The sequence below is a fragment of the Amblyraja radiata genome, chromosome 4, assembly GCF_010909765.2.
Source record: "Amblyraja radiata isolate CabotCenter1 chromosome 4, sAmbRad1.1.pri, whole genome shotgun sequence".
NCBI classification, from domain to species: Eukaryota; Metazoa; Chordata; class Chondrichthyes; order Rajiformes; family Rajidae; genus Amblyraja; species Amblyraja radiata.
Window position 1 is genome coordinate 26,163,404 of NC_045959.1, and position 17,919 is coordinate 26,181,322.

General features: G+C 47.4%; 1 protein-coding gene across 1 annotated transcript in view; it reads left to right on the forward strand.

Moving 5' to 3' along the window:
* gask1a (golgi associated kinase 1A) overlaps positions 1 to 17,374 on the forward strand; it is a 45,200-nt gene extending 27,826 nt beyond the window's left edge. Inside the window, exons 4-5 of the mRNA XM_033019105.1 lie at positions 1,536 to 1,639; positions 16,011 to 17,374. Coding sequence (XP_032874996.1) covers positions 1,536 to 1,639; positions 16,011 to 16,212 — 306 coding nt within the window. The 3' untranslated portion in view covers positions 16,213 to 17,374. The remainder of the gene's footprint in view (positions 1 to 1,535; positions 1,640 to 16,010) is intronic.
* Positions 17,375 to 17,919: the final 545 nt, after the last annotated feature.

Here is a 17,919-nt window from a genome sequence, read left to right on the forward strand (position 1 = left end):
ACACACTATATATCCCACGTCTTTCTATCCTTTACTATCTAATTTATTTTTCTTATTCTTATTCTTCTTTATTATAACAAAAAAAAATAAGAAGCTGTACATAACATGTATTATGAAAATATATATTAGGCACTTTGGTGCCATATGATTGTACTTCTAATAAAATAAAATATATTTTTTTAAAAACACTCATGTGAAGTTTTGTAGGGCTTTTTCCTTACATTAATTGTTGTTGAGAAGGATTCAAATACGTTGCCTACAAGCATTGGATGCCTGATTCTGATCTGTTACGGACTTACCATAGAGAACCAGTGGCTAGAATTGTGATCTCTGCCTCTAATTAAGGCTCAGACAAATACTTGAGGACAAATAGGTAAAGTCATATAGGCTGTGGGCCGAGCATCAAAAATGTGTCTAGAAATCAACTTTTGTGATCCATGTCTCGGAACTACATTAAATTTTGCACAGATTTAGATAAAATATAATTGAGAAGGAAGTCATAACTCGTCAGTGGCAAACGATCAACATTAATTAATTAAACTAATTAGAAAATTAGATCGAAAAGGTAAGCACCATCTAGTGTCCAATGCCCATATTACACCATGGGGAGACAAAGGTGCTGGAAAAACTCAACGGGTGCAGCAGCATCTAAGGAGCGAAGGAAATAGGCAAAGTTTCGGGCCGAAACCCTTCTTCAGACTGATGTAGGGTGGGGGAGGGGGGGGGGGTGGGGAGAAGAAAGGAAAAAGGAAGAGGAGGAGCCCGAGGGCTGAGGGAGAGCTGAGAAGGGGAGGAGACAGCAAGGGCTACCGGAAATTGGTGAATTCAATGTTTATGCCACTAGGGTGCAGACTGCCCAAGCGGAATATGAGGTGCTGTTCCTCCAATTTCCGGTGGTGCTCACTGGCTATGGAGGAGGTCCAGGAAAGAGAGGTCAGATTCAGAATGGGAGGGGGAATTGAAGTGCTGAGCCACCGGGAGATCAGGTTGGTTATTGCGGACCGAGCGGAGGTGTTCGGCGAAACGATCGCCAAGCCTACGCTTGGTCTCACCGATGTAGATCAGCTGGCATCTAGAGCAGCGGTTGGAGGTTGGAGGAGATGCAGGTGAACCTCTGTCGCTCCTGGAACGACGGTTTGGGTCCTTGAATGGAGGGGGGAGGTAAAGCGACAGGTGTAGCATCTCTTGCGGTTGCAAAGGAAAGTGCCCGGGGAGGGGGTGGTACGGGAGGGAAGGGAAGAATTGACCAGGGAGTTACGGAGGGAGCGGTCTTTGCTGAAAGCAGACAGGGGGGGGAGATGGGAAGATGTGGCGAGTGGTGGGGTCACGTTGGAGGTGGTGAAAATGGGGGGGGGGGGGGGGGTGGGAGGGGTCCTGGTTAGTGCACTGATGCCAAACCAGCCCTTTGTGTTCATGGTCCGGCAGAGCTGATGGAAAAAAGTGTTCACTCCTTTTGGGTATTGGCTGATTAAAGGATTCTAGATTCTAAACTTGAACTTCTTGCGATCATTAATGGGCATAAACTTTTGCATTAGATTCGAAAAGGCAATCCATCTCAGCTTGTCTACATAGACAATGCAGCAAGGCTTCTGCAGGCTAAAGATAATCTCAACTTCAGACTGCTGGAGGGCATTGATGAGTAAGTATGTCCCCGACTTCACGCATCCATTTAACAAATATCCATCACTGCTTCCCAAACATAATAGTGTTTAAAGCTCCCTGTCTGGTGCTTTTAATGTTTTGGTATCTCTGTAGAAACATAGAAAATAGGTGCAGGAGGAGGCCATTTGGCCATTCGGGCCATCACCGCCATTCATTGTGATCATGGCTGATCATCCACAATCAGTACCCCATGCCTGCCTTCTCCCCATATCCCTTGATTCAGCTAACCCAAAGAGCACTATCTAACTCGCTTTTAAATTCATCCAGTGAATAGGCCTCCACTGCCTTCTGTGGCAGAGAATTCAACAAATTCACAACTCTCTGGGTTAAAAAGTTTTTTCTCATCTCAGTTTTAAATGCCTCCCCTTTATTCTTAGACTATGGCTCCTGCTTCTGGACTCCCCCAACATTAGGAACATTTTTCCTGCATCTAGCTTGTCCAGTCATTTTATAACTGTATATGTCTCTATAAGATACCCTCTCATCCTTCTAAATTCCAGTGAATGCAATCCCAATCTTTCCAATCTTTCCTCATATGACTGTTCCGCCATCCCGGGGATTAACCTCATGAACCTACACTGCACTCCCTCAATAGCAAGGACGTCCTTCCTCAAATTAGGAGACCAAAACTGCACACAATACTACAGATGTGGTCTCACCAGTACAACTGCAGAAGGACCTCTTTACTCCTATACTCAAATCTCTTTACTCCTATACTAGAGGCTGAGAAAAAGAGAAAAGGCATGGCCAGAAAATTCCAATTAACCCGAATGATGGTCAAAGCCAGGACACAGAAGGAACCACTTGGGGCACAACTGACTGGCCATTATACATATCTGAGCTTGCGAATGTGACACTCACTACTGTAAGACCAGTCTCAGTAAGGGCTGGGGGTTGCTAATGAGATTAGTTTATTATTGTCGCATCAACTGTGATACAGTGAAAAGCTTTGTTTCCAATTAAGTCATGTTATACCTGAGTACAATCAACCTATGCACAAGCACAACAGCTGTTGCAAAGATAGAATGTCAAAGTCTCATCATTGAGGAGCGATGACTGGGCATTTCAGCCGGGCACATGGTGGCCGGTGGGGCGGAGGAGGGTGCGGGAGGGGAGGGAGACACTAGAATGTGGCATCAGAGGGCGGTAGGTGTGGAAAGAGCCTGACTACCAAATCCAAAGAGATCAGACCACAGTGTCGGGTTTGGGTCAGATCATGTCAGAACGACTCGAAACAACGCCAAGATGAGAACTGGTAAATAAAAAACAACTTCCAATTATATAACGCTGGGAGGAAAAAAAATATTATGCAATTGAATCTCTGGGAATGGACACACAAAAAGCCTTAGAAATATTTTAGAGTCATAAATGGTTAAGAATAAACCATTATTTCTTAAACTTTAAATCCAATGTCAACTGAGCAAACTTGTTTCTAAAGCACGTTTTATGGTCTCAGGAGTCTCTAAACCTCTTTACTAAAGTCTTCTTCTGTGTGACTGGGACAGGCAATCTTCGCTTCCTCCTGCTTCTTAACCCTTCTATATTCTTTGACTAGCCTGATCACAGAAGCCTATGGACCAAGTGTTGGTGAATATGATCAGTATAAATGGTTATTAATGTTCTCCATTCCAGGGAGTAAAATTGATTCTAGGAAGTTTTCCTAATTAACTGTAGTGATGACATCAAAAAATAAGGAAAGGAATGGGCCACACATGTGTCTGCTCCATCATTCAGTAAGTGCAATTCCAGCTTTTGCCTAATTCCCGAAACCCTTGATTGCCCCTATGGTCCAAAAAACCTATCCTTCGCAACCATGAATATACTTAATGACTGTGGGGTAGATAATTCAAAAACTACCGAGAGGAAAAGGGTCCTTGTCCCATGGAAATGTAGGGGAAAATACGTCTCTGTGCTGTATAGCTCTATAACTCTATGGCACATGGTGCAGAAGGAAGCTCATGTACAGTGTAAACTCTGGAGTGGACCAGTTGGGTCAAATGGCCTGCTTCCGTGTTTTTGACTTCATGTTACTTAAAAATAATCCCCAGCATCTCTCCAACATTGTCCGACTGAGTGGAACCATGCTTGCCTCTGTTTGATCCATTAACATGTAAAAGGGTTTCACTTCCGATATCTGCATTGTTACCTCCAGTGTTAATCCTTGGCCTCTCCTATTTCTCAATGGCATCTCAAGGCACTGCACAGAGTGCTATAAAGCAAAATTTGTCATTAGACATAGGAGCAGAAGGTATTAGCATGACCAAGAAGATATGCATTAGGAAACATAGAAAATAGGTGCAGGAGTAGGCCATTCCTGCCCTTCGAGCCTGCACCGCCATTCAATATGATCATGGCTGATCATCCAACTCAGTATCCTGTACCTGCCTTCTCTCCATACCCCCTGATCCCTTTAGCCACAAGGGCCACATTAAACTCCCTCTTAAATATAGACAATGAACTGGCCTCAACTACCTTCTGTGGCAGAGAATTCCACAGATTCACCACTCTCTGTGTGAAAAATGTTTTTCTCATCTCGGTCCTAAAGGATTTCCCCCTTATCCTTAAACTGTGACCCCTTGTTCTGGACTTCCCCAACTTCCCCAATGACTTCCCCTCCAATCCCTGGTGATGTAAAAGAGAAACGAGTTGTATAGAGATCATGGCACGGATGTCAGTGATGGTGATAAACAGCCAGGACTAGACTGGCGGGATATGTGGAAGTAATATGGTGCAGTTGGTGATTACAGAAATGACAGAAGCACGACAGGAATACAGAGAGGATTTTTTGCTGCAGGTTAAACCAGAGATTACAGAGATTCTAATCATGATTACAGGGCCGGCTTTAAGCCGATTTGACCGATTGCTCCCAATTGGGCCCCGCGCCTAAGGGGGGCCCCGCACTAATGTTCCGTATTTCGTACGGAAATACGAATTCTCTTTGTTAACTAAAGTTTTTTTTAATTCGCCATCCGGATTTTTTTTTAAACGAACATGTATAACCAAAGATCTTCTAGCAGAGCTCCACTATAGGATCTTTGTGTATAACAACCGCTGCACGGCCATCAGACACAAACGATGTGTTAACTAGTACTGAAGGTACACAAAATTGCTGGGGAAACTCAGCGGGTGCAGCAGCATCTATGGAGCGAAGGAAATAGGCGACGTTTCGGGCCGAAACCCTTCTTCAGACTGATGGGGTGTTGGGGGGGGGGAAGAAAGAAGGAAATGGGGAGGAGGAGGAGGAGCCCGAGGGCGGGCGGATGGGAGGGTGGGAGGAGACAGCTAGAGGGTTAAGGAAGGGGAGGAGACAGCAAGGGCTAGCCAAATTGGGAGAATTCAATGTTAATGCCATAAGGACGCAAGGTCCCCAGACGGAATATGAGGTGCTGTTCCTCCAATTTCCGCTGTTGCTCACTCTGGCAATGGAGGAGACCCAGGACAGAGAGGTCGGATTGGGAATGGGAGGGGGAGTTGAAGTGCTGAGCCACCGGGAGGTCAGGTAGGTTATTGCGGACTGAGCGGAGGTGTTCGGCGAAACGATCGCCCAACCTACGCTTGGTCTCACCGATGTAAATCAGCTGACATCTAGAGCAGCGGATGCAGTAGATGAGGTTGGAGGAGATACAGGTGAACCTTTGTCGCACCTGGAACGACTGCTTGGGACCTTGAATGGAGTCGAGGGGGGAGGTGAAGGGACAGGTGTTGCATTTCTTGCGGTTGCAACGGAAAGTGCCCGGGGAGGGGGTGGTGCGGGAGGGAAGGGAAGAATTGACGAGGGAGTTGCGGAGGGAGCGGTCTTTGCGGAAGGCAGACATGGGGGGAGATGGGAAGATGTGGCGAGTGGTGGGGTCACGTTGGAGGTGGCGGAAATGGCGGAGGATTATGTGTTGTATTTGCCGGCTGGTGGGGTGAAAGGTGAGGACCAGAGGGACTCTGCCCTTGTTGCGTGTGCGGGGATGGGGAGAGAGAGCAGTGTTACGGGGTATGGATGAGACCCTGGTGTGAGCCTCATCTATGGTGGCGGAGGGGAATCCCCGTTCCCTGAAGAACGAGGACATTTCCGATGCCCTGGTATGAAATGTCTCATCCTGGGAACAGATGCGGCGTAGGCGGAGGAATTGGGAGTAGGGGATGGAGTCTTTACAGGGGGCAGGGTGGGAAGACGTGTAGTCCAGATAGCCATGTGAGTCAGTGGGTTTGTAATGTATGTCGGTCAGGAGTCTGTCCCCTGCGATGGAGATGGTGAGGTCAAGGAATGGTAGGGAAGTGTCGGAAATCGTCCAGGTGTATTGGAGTGCCGGATGGAAGTTGGTGGTGAAGTGGATGAAGTCAGTCAGTTGTGTGTAGGTGCAGGAGGTGGCACCAAAGCAGTCGTCAATGTAACGGAGGTAGAGGTCGGGGATGGGGCCCTGGTACGTCTCGAACAAGGATTGTTCAACGTACCCGACAAAGAGGCAGGCGTAGCTGGGGCCCATGCGTGTGCCCATAGCTACGCCTTGTGTTTGGAGGAAATGGGAGGAGTCAAATGTAAAGTTGTTGAGGGTGAGGACCAACTCCGCTAAGCGGAGGAGAGTGTCAGTGGCTGGGTATAGGTTGCTCCTCTGGTCGAGGAAGAACCGGAGGGCTCCGAGGCCATCCTGGTGGGGGATGGAGGTGTAGAGTGACCGGACATCCATGGTGAAGATGAGGGGGTGAGGGCCCAGAGAGTGGAATGCGTGGAGGCGGCGGAGAGTGTCTGAGGTGTCTAGAACATAGGTGGGGAGGGATTTGACCAAGGGGGATAGGATGGAGTCAAGGTATGTGGAGATGAGTTCGGTGGGGCACGAACACGCAGAGACAATGGGTCTGCCGGGAGAGCCGGGTTTGTGGATTTTGGGGAGAAGGTAAAAACGGGCCGTGCGGGGCTGGGGAACGATGAGGTTGGAAGGCTTGGTCAGGTAGGGCGTGGGAATTGATGAAGTCGGTGATGGTGCTAGAAATGGTGGCCTGGTGCTCGTCAGTGGGGTCATGGTCCAAGGGTAAGTAGGAGGAGGTGTCCGAGAGTTGGCGCGTGGCCTCAGCTTTGTAGAGATCGGCGCGCCAGACTACCACGGCACCTCCCTTGTCGGCTGGTTTGATGACCCAATCTGGGTTTTTGCGGAGTGATTCGATGGCAGTGCGTTCAGAGGGGGAAAGATTAGAGTGAGACAGGGGAGTGGAGAAGTTGAGGCGGTTGACGTCGCGGCGGCAGTTCTGAATGAAGAGTTCCAGAGCCGGGACTTTATGAGGGGGGTTCCACGAGGAGGGGGTGCGTTGGAGACGGGAAAAGGGGTCATCATTGGGGGGCGAGGACTCCTTCCCATGGAAGTGCGCTGTGAGGCGGAGACGACGGTAGAAGCGCTCCAAGTCATGGTGGGCGCGGAACTCATTGAGATGGGGACGGAGGGGGACAAAGGTAAGACCTCTGCTGAGGACAGACCGTTGGGTGGGGGAGAGGGGGAGGTCGGGGGGGATGGTGAACACCCGGCAGGGGTGGGAGTTGGGGCCAGAGGAAGGCAGGTGGGTAGACTGGGGACGGGGCGATGTGTCGGGGGGGGGGTTGTGGGTGTTGGAGGAGTGGTGGGTGGTCAGGGGGTGGGGGGGAGAGAGGGCTGTAATGTGGGTGGGGAAGAGCGGGTGTGACATGGTTGGGGGGGGATGGGGGAGGGTCAGTGGAGCAGCCACTGAGGTTGGCAAGGCTGGGCAGACGGGCGCTAGGACCCGGTGGAGTTAAGTCCAGGAGAGTGGGAGTAAGCAGCGTGGAGGCTGCAGGCCCAGTGCAGAGTCCAGGCTCCAGGTAAGGCGACGGCTGTGGGTTGCTGGAGGGGGGTGGAGTGGCGCGGGTCAACGGACCCGATGGTCGGAGTCCAGTGGCGCGGGTCAACGGACCCGATGGTCGGAGTCGAGTGGCGCGGGTCACCGGACCCGATGGTCGGAGTCCAGTGGTGGTTGAGTCGGGGTCCGCGGGCGATGCGTGGGTGGTCCCGGTGGGCGGAAGGTCGGCGGCGAGATGAATCGGGTGCGTTGCGGCGGCCATGTTGAGAGAGCCCCGGTTCGGCGGCGATGTCGGGTAGTTCGGGTCGGGCGGCGATGTCGGAGGAATCGGCGATGGGGAGGGAGTCCAAGTTACCGTAGAGGCTGCGAGGCTGGGCGTCATCGGTCGGCAGGTGAGGGTCGTCGGCGGCATCGATGTGGAGGTCGGTGAAGGCGGCGTCCCGGTGAGTATGGAAGTCGCTCCTAGTGGCCAAGATGGCGTCGTGGGACTCGGGCAGGCGATGCGGGCCAGAGTTGGGGCCCGGAGTCTGCGGGCGGTCGAGTCGCGGAGTGTAGGCGTCGGGAGCGGCCTGGAGTCGGGATAATTTAAGGTCCTTGGTGGAATTAAGGTAGGCCAGGAATTTTTTATTAAAGAGGTGGATCTTCCGGCGGATGAAATACAGCTGGGGTCCGTTGCAGGTCTGGGTTAGTGAGGCCTGAAGTACAGGGAGTGTCGATGTGAGGTCCTGTTGGTGCCGGCGCATCGCGACCAGGGTGGATCTCAGTGCCCGGTTGGAGAATTGCTGGGTATGCCGGTGGATAGCCAGTCGGTACCGATGGTCCGGTTGGGGTCCGAACTGGGAGGTACGGAACTGGAGCTGGAAGCCATGGGGTATGAGATGATGGCGAAGGCAGGCCCCGAGGAAGCAAATGTGGCTGTGGTATCGAGTCTGGGTAAGGGTATGGTCGTACAGTTGGAGGGCAGGGGGGATCACAGAAGGTGTGCAGTTAGAGAGGAGGTTGTGAAACTGTCTCCGGAGAGAGGAGGAGAACTTCTTCAAAGTAGGCATACCTTGAGGAGATATCGCAGTGGAGTAGACAAAGTGTTCAAAAGGGAACTGCAGATGCTGGAATATCGAAGGTACATAAAATTGCTGGGGAAACTCAGCGGGTGCAGCAGCATCTATGGAGCGAAGGAAATAGGCGACGTTTCGGGCCGAAACCCTTCTTCAGACTGATGGGGGGTGGGGGGGGGGAGAAAGAAGGAAAAGGGGAGGAGGAGGAGGAGCCCGAGGGCGGGCGGATGGGAGGGTGGGAGGAGACAGCTAGAGGGTTAAGGAAGGGGAGGAGACAGCAAGGGCTAGCCAAATTGGGAGAATTCAATGTTAATGCCATAAGGACGCAAGGTCCCCAGACGGAATATGAGGTGCTGTTCCTCCAATTTCCGCTGTTGCTCACTCTGGCAATGGAGGAGACCCAGGACAGAGAGGTTGGATTGGGAATGGGGGGGGGAGTTGAAGTGCTGAGCCACCGGGAGTTCAGGTAGGTTATTACGGACTGAGCGGAGGTGTTCGGCGAAACGATCGCCCAACCTACGCTTGGTCTCTAGTACTGTTAGCACTTCTTATCAGCAAGTACTTAACACGTTGTTATACAACGTCATCAATGCATCCATCCGCATTCCTCAGTAAATGTTATTGTGTTTTGAACAAGTATTAATGACGTTGTGTTCTGAATAAAATTCACGCGGCGTCATTAATACTTGTTTAAAACACAATTACATGTAGATCGATGACACGTTGAGAATTTCTTTAAACTCACCATCATGAGTGAGGGCCCCGGACCGCGAGAAGGGGCTTCTTCCTGGTGTGCAGGTTAGTCATTCACCTACCGACCCACGTTGTGTCTCTCTGTGTTTTGCTCTCTCCCTATCTCCCTCCCTCCCTCCCTCCCTCTCTCTCCCGCTCCCCATCTCGTCTCTCTCTAGCTCTCTCACACTGTCGCCTCGGCATTCCCGGAATCATTGACGTTTTGCGGTAGACAAAAATGCTTGGAGAAACCCAGCGGGTGAGACAGTCGCCTGGCCCGCTGAGTTCCTCCAGCACTCCAGTGTTTTTTGTTTGGCTCTGAAGTTGAAGGCGGCTCAACGGCACGGGCAAGGGCTCTGGGGAGAGGGTTGCGTTTCTGGTCGAGACCTTTCTTCAGACAATCACAACTAATCTCACCGACGAGAGTTCAGTTTAGTCTGAAGAAGGGTCTTCTCTCCAAAGTCGCTGCGCTGCCTGTCCTGCTGAGTTACTCCAGCTTTATGTCTATCTTCAATTTCAGAGAAATACAATTTCTCACGGGGGGCTTATAATATCTCTAAACCCCTCTGGGACCCTCTGAACACCTCTATACCCCCTCTAAACACTTCTAAACACAACTGAACCCATCTGAAGCCCTCTAAACATCTCTAAATCGTTTAAACCCCTCTAAACCAGGAGGGCTGCAAGGTGACTTGGATAGGCTGGGTGAGTGGGCAAATGCATGGCAGATGCAGTATAATGTGGATAAATGTTAGGTTATCCACTTTGGTGGCAAAAACAGGAAAGTAGACTATTATCTGAATTGTGGCCGATTAGGAAAAGGGGAGATGCAACAAGACCTGGGTGTCATGGTTCACTAGTCATTGAAAGTAGGCACGCAGGTGCAGCAGGCAGTGAAGAAAGCAAATGGTATGTTAGCATTCATAACAAAAGGATTTCAGTATAGGAGCAGGGAGGTTGTACTGCAGTTGTACATGGTCTTGGTGAGACCACACCTGGAGTATTGCGTACAGTTTTGGTCTCCTAATCTGAGGAAGGACATTCTTGCCTTAGAGGGAGTACAGAGAAGGTTCTCCAGACTGATTCCTGGGATATCAGGAATTTCATATGAAGAAAGACTGGATAGACTCGGCTTGTACACTCTAGAATTTAGAAGATTGAGGGGGGGAATCTTATAGAAACTTATAAAACTCAAATCCTTTTGCTATGAATCGTTGGCTGATCTATCTTCCTCTCTTAAACCCATCTACATGCTTTCTCCCCATAACCCTGACACATGACACATAGCAAAATAATTTGAGGATAGGAGCATGGAGGTTCTACTGCAGTTGTACAGGATCTTGGTGAGACCACACCTGGAATATTGCGTACAGTTTTGGGCTCCTAATCTGAGGAAGGACATTCTTGCCGTAGAGGGAGTACAGAGAAGGTTCACCAGACTGGTTCCTGGGATGTCAGGACTTTCATATGAAGAAATGATGGACTTGGCTTGTACTCACTAGAATTTAGAAGATTGAGGGGGGATCTAGTAGAAACTTACAACATTCTTAAGGGGTTGGACAGGCTAGATGCAGGAAGATTGTTCCCGATGTTGGGGAAGTCCAGAACAAGGGGTCACAGTTTAAGGATAAAGGGGAAATCTTTTAGGACTGAGATGAGAAACACGTTTTTTACACAGAGAGTGGTGAATCTCTGGAATTCTCTGCCACAGAATGTAGTTGAGCTGAATGTAGTCTCCTCTCGTCCAATCAGCCGCTGTCTCCAAGGGCATTATGTCCAATCACATAATTAGCAGCTACGGTAAATGTTGGAAGCCAGCGGAGCTACTGACAGTCAAACGGGAGGGAGCAGGAGTGGTTCACACAGTGTATAATCCATAGCACTTAATGTACAATTTCATAATATATACTAAATAACTATGCTGACAGACCTTGGCTGGGAATCTGGAGTTCACCAAAATTGTTCCCAATTGGGCCCCGCACCCCCTAAGGCCGGCCCTGACGAGCATACTACACGAAATATAAACATACATAAATTTTTACTTTTGTAGAGTAGGGGCCCCGCCATCAGTTTTCTAATTGGGCCCCGCAATTCCTAGCACCGGCCCTGCATGATTACATTGCTCAGATTTCTACTGTGCTGCAATAGAATCATGAAACACAAGTGTTAGAAGACGGAAGTGAGAGTGTACGCTGGTGCGCTTTAGCTGCCGCTGCTCTCTCTTCACATTGTGTTTTTTGATTTTGTTTGATTTTGTGTCTTTGGAGCGATTTGTATATTGATGATGTCCTTATTATTTATTTTTCTCCGACTATATGTTTTTTTTCTCTTCTGTTAATCTTTGTAAGGTGTCCTTGAGATTTGAAAGGCGCCCGAAAATAAAATGTATTATTATTATTATTATTAGAAGACACATTTTGTTTGTCATCGCTGCCTGGGACTATTTGTTCTAAGCCCTGGCTTTCCCTCGGTTGATTGTTATACTGTTCCTAATCAAGCACTCAGCCAATTCGCTTTCAACTGTCATTGTAGTCTCTTCATAAGATCTTGTTTCAATAAGTTGCAAAACAATAATATCTCTAACCTCATTCATTTTCTGCTGATAATCTGTTTTTTTAGATCCCTCGTTAGTGATTCGGCTTCCAGCAAAACATTCTCTTTTACTGTTTATGGGTTCAAAACAATTAGTTATTTACAAAATCACACAAAGGGTCCTCCTCGACATTTTCTTTTCTAGAGGGGAAATTTGAAGCTGATTTTTGGAAGTTTTCTAAATTAACTACAGTCTCTTGTAAGGGGATTAACAACAATAAGGAAATAAATTGGTCACTCAGCCACATGTGCGTTAGCTTCACCATTCAGTAAATTCAATTCTATCTTCTTGCTAATTCCCATAACCCTTAATTGCAACCATATTCTAAAATTCTATCCCTTGTAGCCTTGAATATATTTAATAACATAATCAGCACTCCGGAGTAGGAAATTCCAAAGATTCTCAAACAACTGAGAGGAAAAAAATCCTCTTCAGTTCATTCTTAAAGGTGATCCTTTATCTTCTCATTCTTACTATCATTCTGGTGAATGTTTAGTTTAGTTTAGTTTAGAGATACATCGCGGAAACAGGCCCTCCGGCCCTCCGAGTCCGCGCCGACCAGCGATCCCCGCACATTAACACCATCCTACACACACTAGGGACATTTTTTAACATTTACCAAGCCAACTTGATGTGATAAAAATGAGAAAGCTTCAAATTCAAAAATTATTGAAGATTTAATTCAAACTTTTCATATCTTTATATTTTGCTTTTTCATTTTTCTACCATCGCTAATTTCTATCATTCCCTTTATTTATCTTTCCGCACAGTGAATATGATTGATTGAACTGCACACAATTCCCAGATCGCTTGCAGACTTCACTGTGCTAAAAATGACACTATAATTATTGACAGCTGCAGCACAAAATCTGTGTCCAATTTGTCAGCATGATGAATAGTGAGTTTCACCCCTTTGCTTTTGATCACAATAACAGGGCCATGAACTGAACTGGTGTAGAAGGAAGCTCGTGTACAATGTAAACACTAGCATGGACCAGTTGGGCCAAATGGCCTGCTTCCATGTCCTTGACTTCATGTTAGTTAAAAAATAAAAGGTTGAAGAGGCTGTTGAAATTGTATTCTTGGGGGGTTGTTCTGAACAATTTACATACGGTTTTAAATATAGTGATCCAATGACTTTTAGACTACAGAACGATATCAAAAGTACTTGCAAGATTTTGGGACAGGTGACTCTAATGATGAGTCAAGAGTGTTTTATTGTCACAAGTCCCGGACAGAACAATGAAATTCTTACTTGCAGCAACACAACAGAATATGTAAACATAGTACTCTGTAAACAATATAATAAACCCAAGAAGTTCAGTATACATGTCCTATAAATACACACACACAAACACACACACATGCGCACACACACACATATCTCTGTACTTATAAAACTCTGATCTTGGATGTGTGTGTATTGTGTGATGTTAGTCTGCGTTGCACATCTCCTCGAAAACACGACGTGTTAACGGTGAAATTTTTACATATTCAGATAGAGATTTACGCCATGATGTCAAAAAACGCCTCATCTGAAAATGTTATGCGTTATTTCTGGAGTTATTTATGAAAATGTTCACAAATCTCAAATAAGAGATAGTGTTAGCTGTGAGAAGGATGCAAGGAGGCTGCAAGGTGACTTGGATAGGCTGGGTGAGTGGGCAAATGCTTGGCAGATGCAGTATAATGTGGATAAATGTGAGGTTATCCACTTTGATGGCAAAAACAGGAAAGTAGACTATTAGGAAAAGGGGAGATGCAACGAGACCTGGGTGTCATGGTACACCAGTCATTGAATGTAGGGATGCAGGTACAGCAGGCAGTGAAGAAAGCGAATGGTATGTTAGCATTCATAGCAAAAGGATTTGAGTACAGGAGCAGGGAGGTTCTACTGCAGTTGTACAGGGTCTTGGTGAGGCCACACCTGGAGTATTGCGTACAGTTTTGGTCTCCTAATCTGAGGAAAGACATTCTTGCCGTAGAGGGAGTACAAAGAAGGTTCACCAGACTGATTCCTGGGGTGGCAGGACTTTCATATGAAGATCGGCTTGTACTCGCTAGAATTTAGAAGATTGAGGGGGAACCTTATAGAAACTTACAAAATTCTTAAGGGGTTGGACGGGGTAGATGCAGGAAGATTGTTCCCGATGTTGGGGAAGTCCAGAAGAAGGGGTCACAGTTTAAGGATAAGGAGGAAATCTTTTAGGACCAAGATGAGAAAAACATTTTTCACACAGAGAGTGGTGAATCTGTGGAATTCTCTGCCACAGAAGGTAATTGAGGCCAGTTCATTGGCTAAATTTAAGAGGGAGTTAGATGTGGCCCTTATGGCTCAAGGGATCAGGGGGTATGGAGAGAAGGCAGGTACAGGATACTGAGTTGGATGATCAGCCCCTCAAAGGGCCAAATGGCCTACTCCTGCACCTATTTTCTATGTTTCGAACTTAGAAAATAAACGAGATGGTCTCACTGATGACGTCACAATGGATCTGCCTGACTGCCTCTGCTCGCGCTGAGTGTGATGTCACCCCTGTTCTATCTCCTGTACCTCTTGGCTTCTTAACTTTCACTTCTTTAAAATCGTCACTTAGCGTTTTTAAACTGCTGCTCAGGTCGTGCTGCGCTCTCCTCTGGGCTCCTTGAAGTTCTAGAACATGGCGGCAGCAGTCATTATCGCCGCGTGGGCTTGGGGCAGCGCGGTGGGAAGGTGGCCGTGGCAGCCATTACTCCCTCTGGGACAGGCCGTCTATGGCGACCTGTGGTTCCTCCGTCGATCGCAGGGACTCGGGGAATCGTGAACCCTTTTCCTCGCTGGTGATCCCGATCCCACCTGACGATCTCTGGCCGTCACAGGGGACGACCTCTTCTCTGTCTCCCCCGCCAGGTCGTCTGTCAAGCGGGTGGGTGGGCTTCCCCTCACAGAAGCCACTCTCTCCCCCCTCCTCTCTTTCCCCCATTCCCCCCTCTCTCCCCCTTCCCCCCTCGCTCCCCCTCCCCCCCACCTCCCTCCCCCTCCCTTTACCCCATTCTCCCCCCCTTCCCCTCCTCCCCCTCCCTCACTCACCCCCCCCCCCCCCCCCCCCCCCACCCTCCGCAAACGCGCGTTGAGGGGACAGGTCCCACTTGGTCTAGTATACACATAAAAATAGACAATAATAGTACAAAAAGACAAAACAAATACCCCCAAGTCTATATAGTTCAGAGTTTATCTGGAGGTTGTTTAATAGCTTATTCATAGAGTAGGTTCATTGCAAGATTTTAGAGGAAAGAGCGATAGATGTTTAGAGAGATAATTTTAGAGCTTAGAACACAGAATACTAGCAGAACAAAAGACTGGTAGAGTTAGAGAAATAAAATGATCTTCAAGAGTTATGGAAGTGGGAGTGAATACAATGATAGGTCAGCTTGGGAATTAACAAGAATGAGAATTTTTTAATATGTTGCAAGATTGGGAGCCGATGTATGTTGAATATGAATTTGGAGTAAATTTGGACAGAAGAGTTTAGGTTGAATATCGAACAAATCGTAGTGCAGCACCGGAACAGGTCATTCAACCCACAATGTACTTGCATGATGCCAAATTAAACTAATCTCTTCTGCCTGCACATAATCCATATTGCTCCATTCCCTACATATCCATGTGCCTATCCAAAAGCCTCTTACATATCACTGCCAGGAGTGGTGCCTCCATACCACCCCTAACAGAGCTTTCAGGCACTCATCACTCTCTGTGTAAAAATCTTGCCCAGCAGATCTGCTTTAAACTTTCCCCCTCTCATCTTAAAGCAATGTCCTTGACATTTCAATCCAGCGGAAAATGTTTTGACTGTCTACCCTATCTATGCATCTCATGAGCTGCAGATTATGGAGAAGTTTGACTTTGTGGCGCCACCTGGTGGTTAGGCCACCTGTATGCGAACCCTTGGCAGTCGGGGGTAGGGTCGCGTGACTGGGCAATGGCGGGAAAGAGTTGTCACGAGGTTTAGTATAAGTATGGAGCCCTAGTATAAGTATGGAGCCCGGGGTCAGCCTTCCCCCATTCGCGTGTGTGTTGATCTCTTTACCTGAGCAATTAAGTTTTCTTTGTTTTCACCACGCGTGGCTTGTTTATTCGCCCGCCATAACTTAAATGAATTCTTCCTCTTTAACTCTGATATATCTTTCCTCTGTAGGTTTCCTGCACACGCAGTCAAACTCATGCAGACCGGTTGCTTACGGAGCAGATTGCTGAAATCATTGCATATGGACAGGGAGTTCTGGGACAGCCACAATGGGATCAAAGGGCTGAAGAAGTTGGTTCAGGTCATAGAAAAAAGGGCTCAGATCCTGCTCAACTACATCCAGGAGAAAGACATCAAATTAGTTCACGACTAATGAGAAGGTAGCACATCTGCAGTGATGTGCAACTCCAATTGTTTGAAACCAGAGTAGGAAAACTTAACCTGGGAATTAATTGCATCATTCTTATGTTCAACTCATGATGGGGAGTCCTGCAACAAGCAGATCTCAAATTCGTCATTTGCAGTACATTTGCTGCAATGGACCTGATTACACTGACTGTTCATCAAGATTTCTCCAGGGCATGCGGCAGAAAACCACATATATCTCCACAAGCAAAATACTGCAGATGCTGGAAATCTGAAATGGGAACCGAAAACGGAAATGCTCAGCAGATCAGAGGACAATAATTTTCCTGCTTTTGTGCAACCTGGCACATCCCTCCTAGATAGGGACATTAAATTATTTTGGGCATTAAAGCTAAGGTTCCATTGTCAGGTGGGAAAGAAATTTGGGTCTTGGGGAGCGAAAATAAAACTAAACAGGCTGTTAGTCAAAGATTATTATTAAAATTTGCTATTGATTTTGACATTTCTGCAAACCACCTTAAACCTGTCTGAGAAGCAGAAAGATCCTAATGCATTAAGTATGATATTTTTTCAATCATTTCAGAGACCTCCTGCTCCTGCCTCTAGCAGAGTTATTGACAATTATGTCCCTTTTTCTCTTGCTTGGCCTCTCTGCGAAAACTACGTCAGCCTCTTCCTACAATGATGGGACCTGAACTAGAACTTCTGGAGGAGCAGAGCTCTCAGCTCTTGACCATCCAGCTCCTTGCAACGGAAATTATCTCAATGTGCTTGGTCAAGATTACTGCAGCCTTTACATTTAATTCTTAGCTCTATTATTTTTCTAGGTAATGGTTAGATCACGTTTTTTTTTAATCCAGATCTTTTAAAGCCTTATTGTAGGTGTGGTCTCAATTGTTACCCGTCTCACTGCCAGGCGTCTGATACACAATGAGGCAAGGATCGGATGCAAGAGCGCCCAACACTTTTTGTTGCCGTTCATTCACAGGGGAAGAAGTCTCATCCAGACTTGAAGGCCAAGAGAATTCAGCCGCACCAGAATGCAGGGACAAGAGAGGCAATTCTGCTGCAAGCCCCAGTTTCAGCTTTTTGATACAGTGCCTGACGTTTCCTTCAGGTTTTCATTATTGTTGGAGAGTTTTAAAATTAAAATAGTCGACAGATTTTAAAAAGCATTTGTGTTTCATTTTCGCGGCTGGACGTTTCCCTCCCTTGTTTTGGATCTCTGTCAAAACACAGGTAGACACAAAATGCTGGAGTAATTCAGCGGGTTAGGCAGCATCTCTGGAGAGAAGGAATGAGTGAGTGACGTTTCGGGTCTTCAGACTCACAGTCTCAGCTTGAATTCACCACGTCTAATTTACACTTCCTCCCCACACTATTACTTTCACAATCCCTCGGCCTATTGGTTAAGGAGACACACCCTTTGCCTTTAAATGAAGTCCCAGATTCTCCTGGAAGAATATCAACAGCTCACGTTTCAGCCAACGAGCCACACACAAAAAAATATACCTAATTCTGCAAGGAGAAATCTAAATTAAATCAATTTGTGTTAGTTGTCCTGCCACAACACAAATAATGCTGATTGCACAGATTCAATCATGTTAATTGTAAGGCTTTGATTTTCTCATGCCTAACTCGGATACAGGACCATGGTAAAAGGCTGCAGGAGGAGCACTGGGTTCCAATGGATGGGATGGGATTACTGAATAAG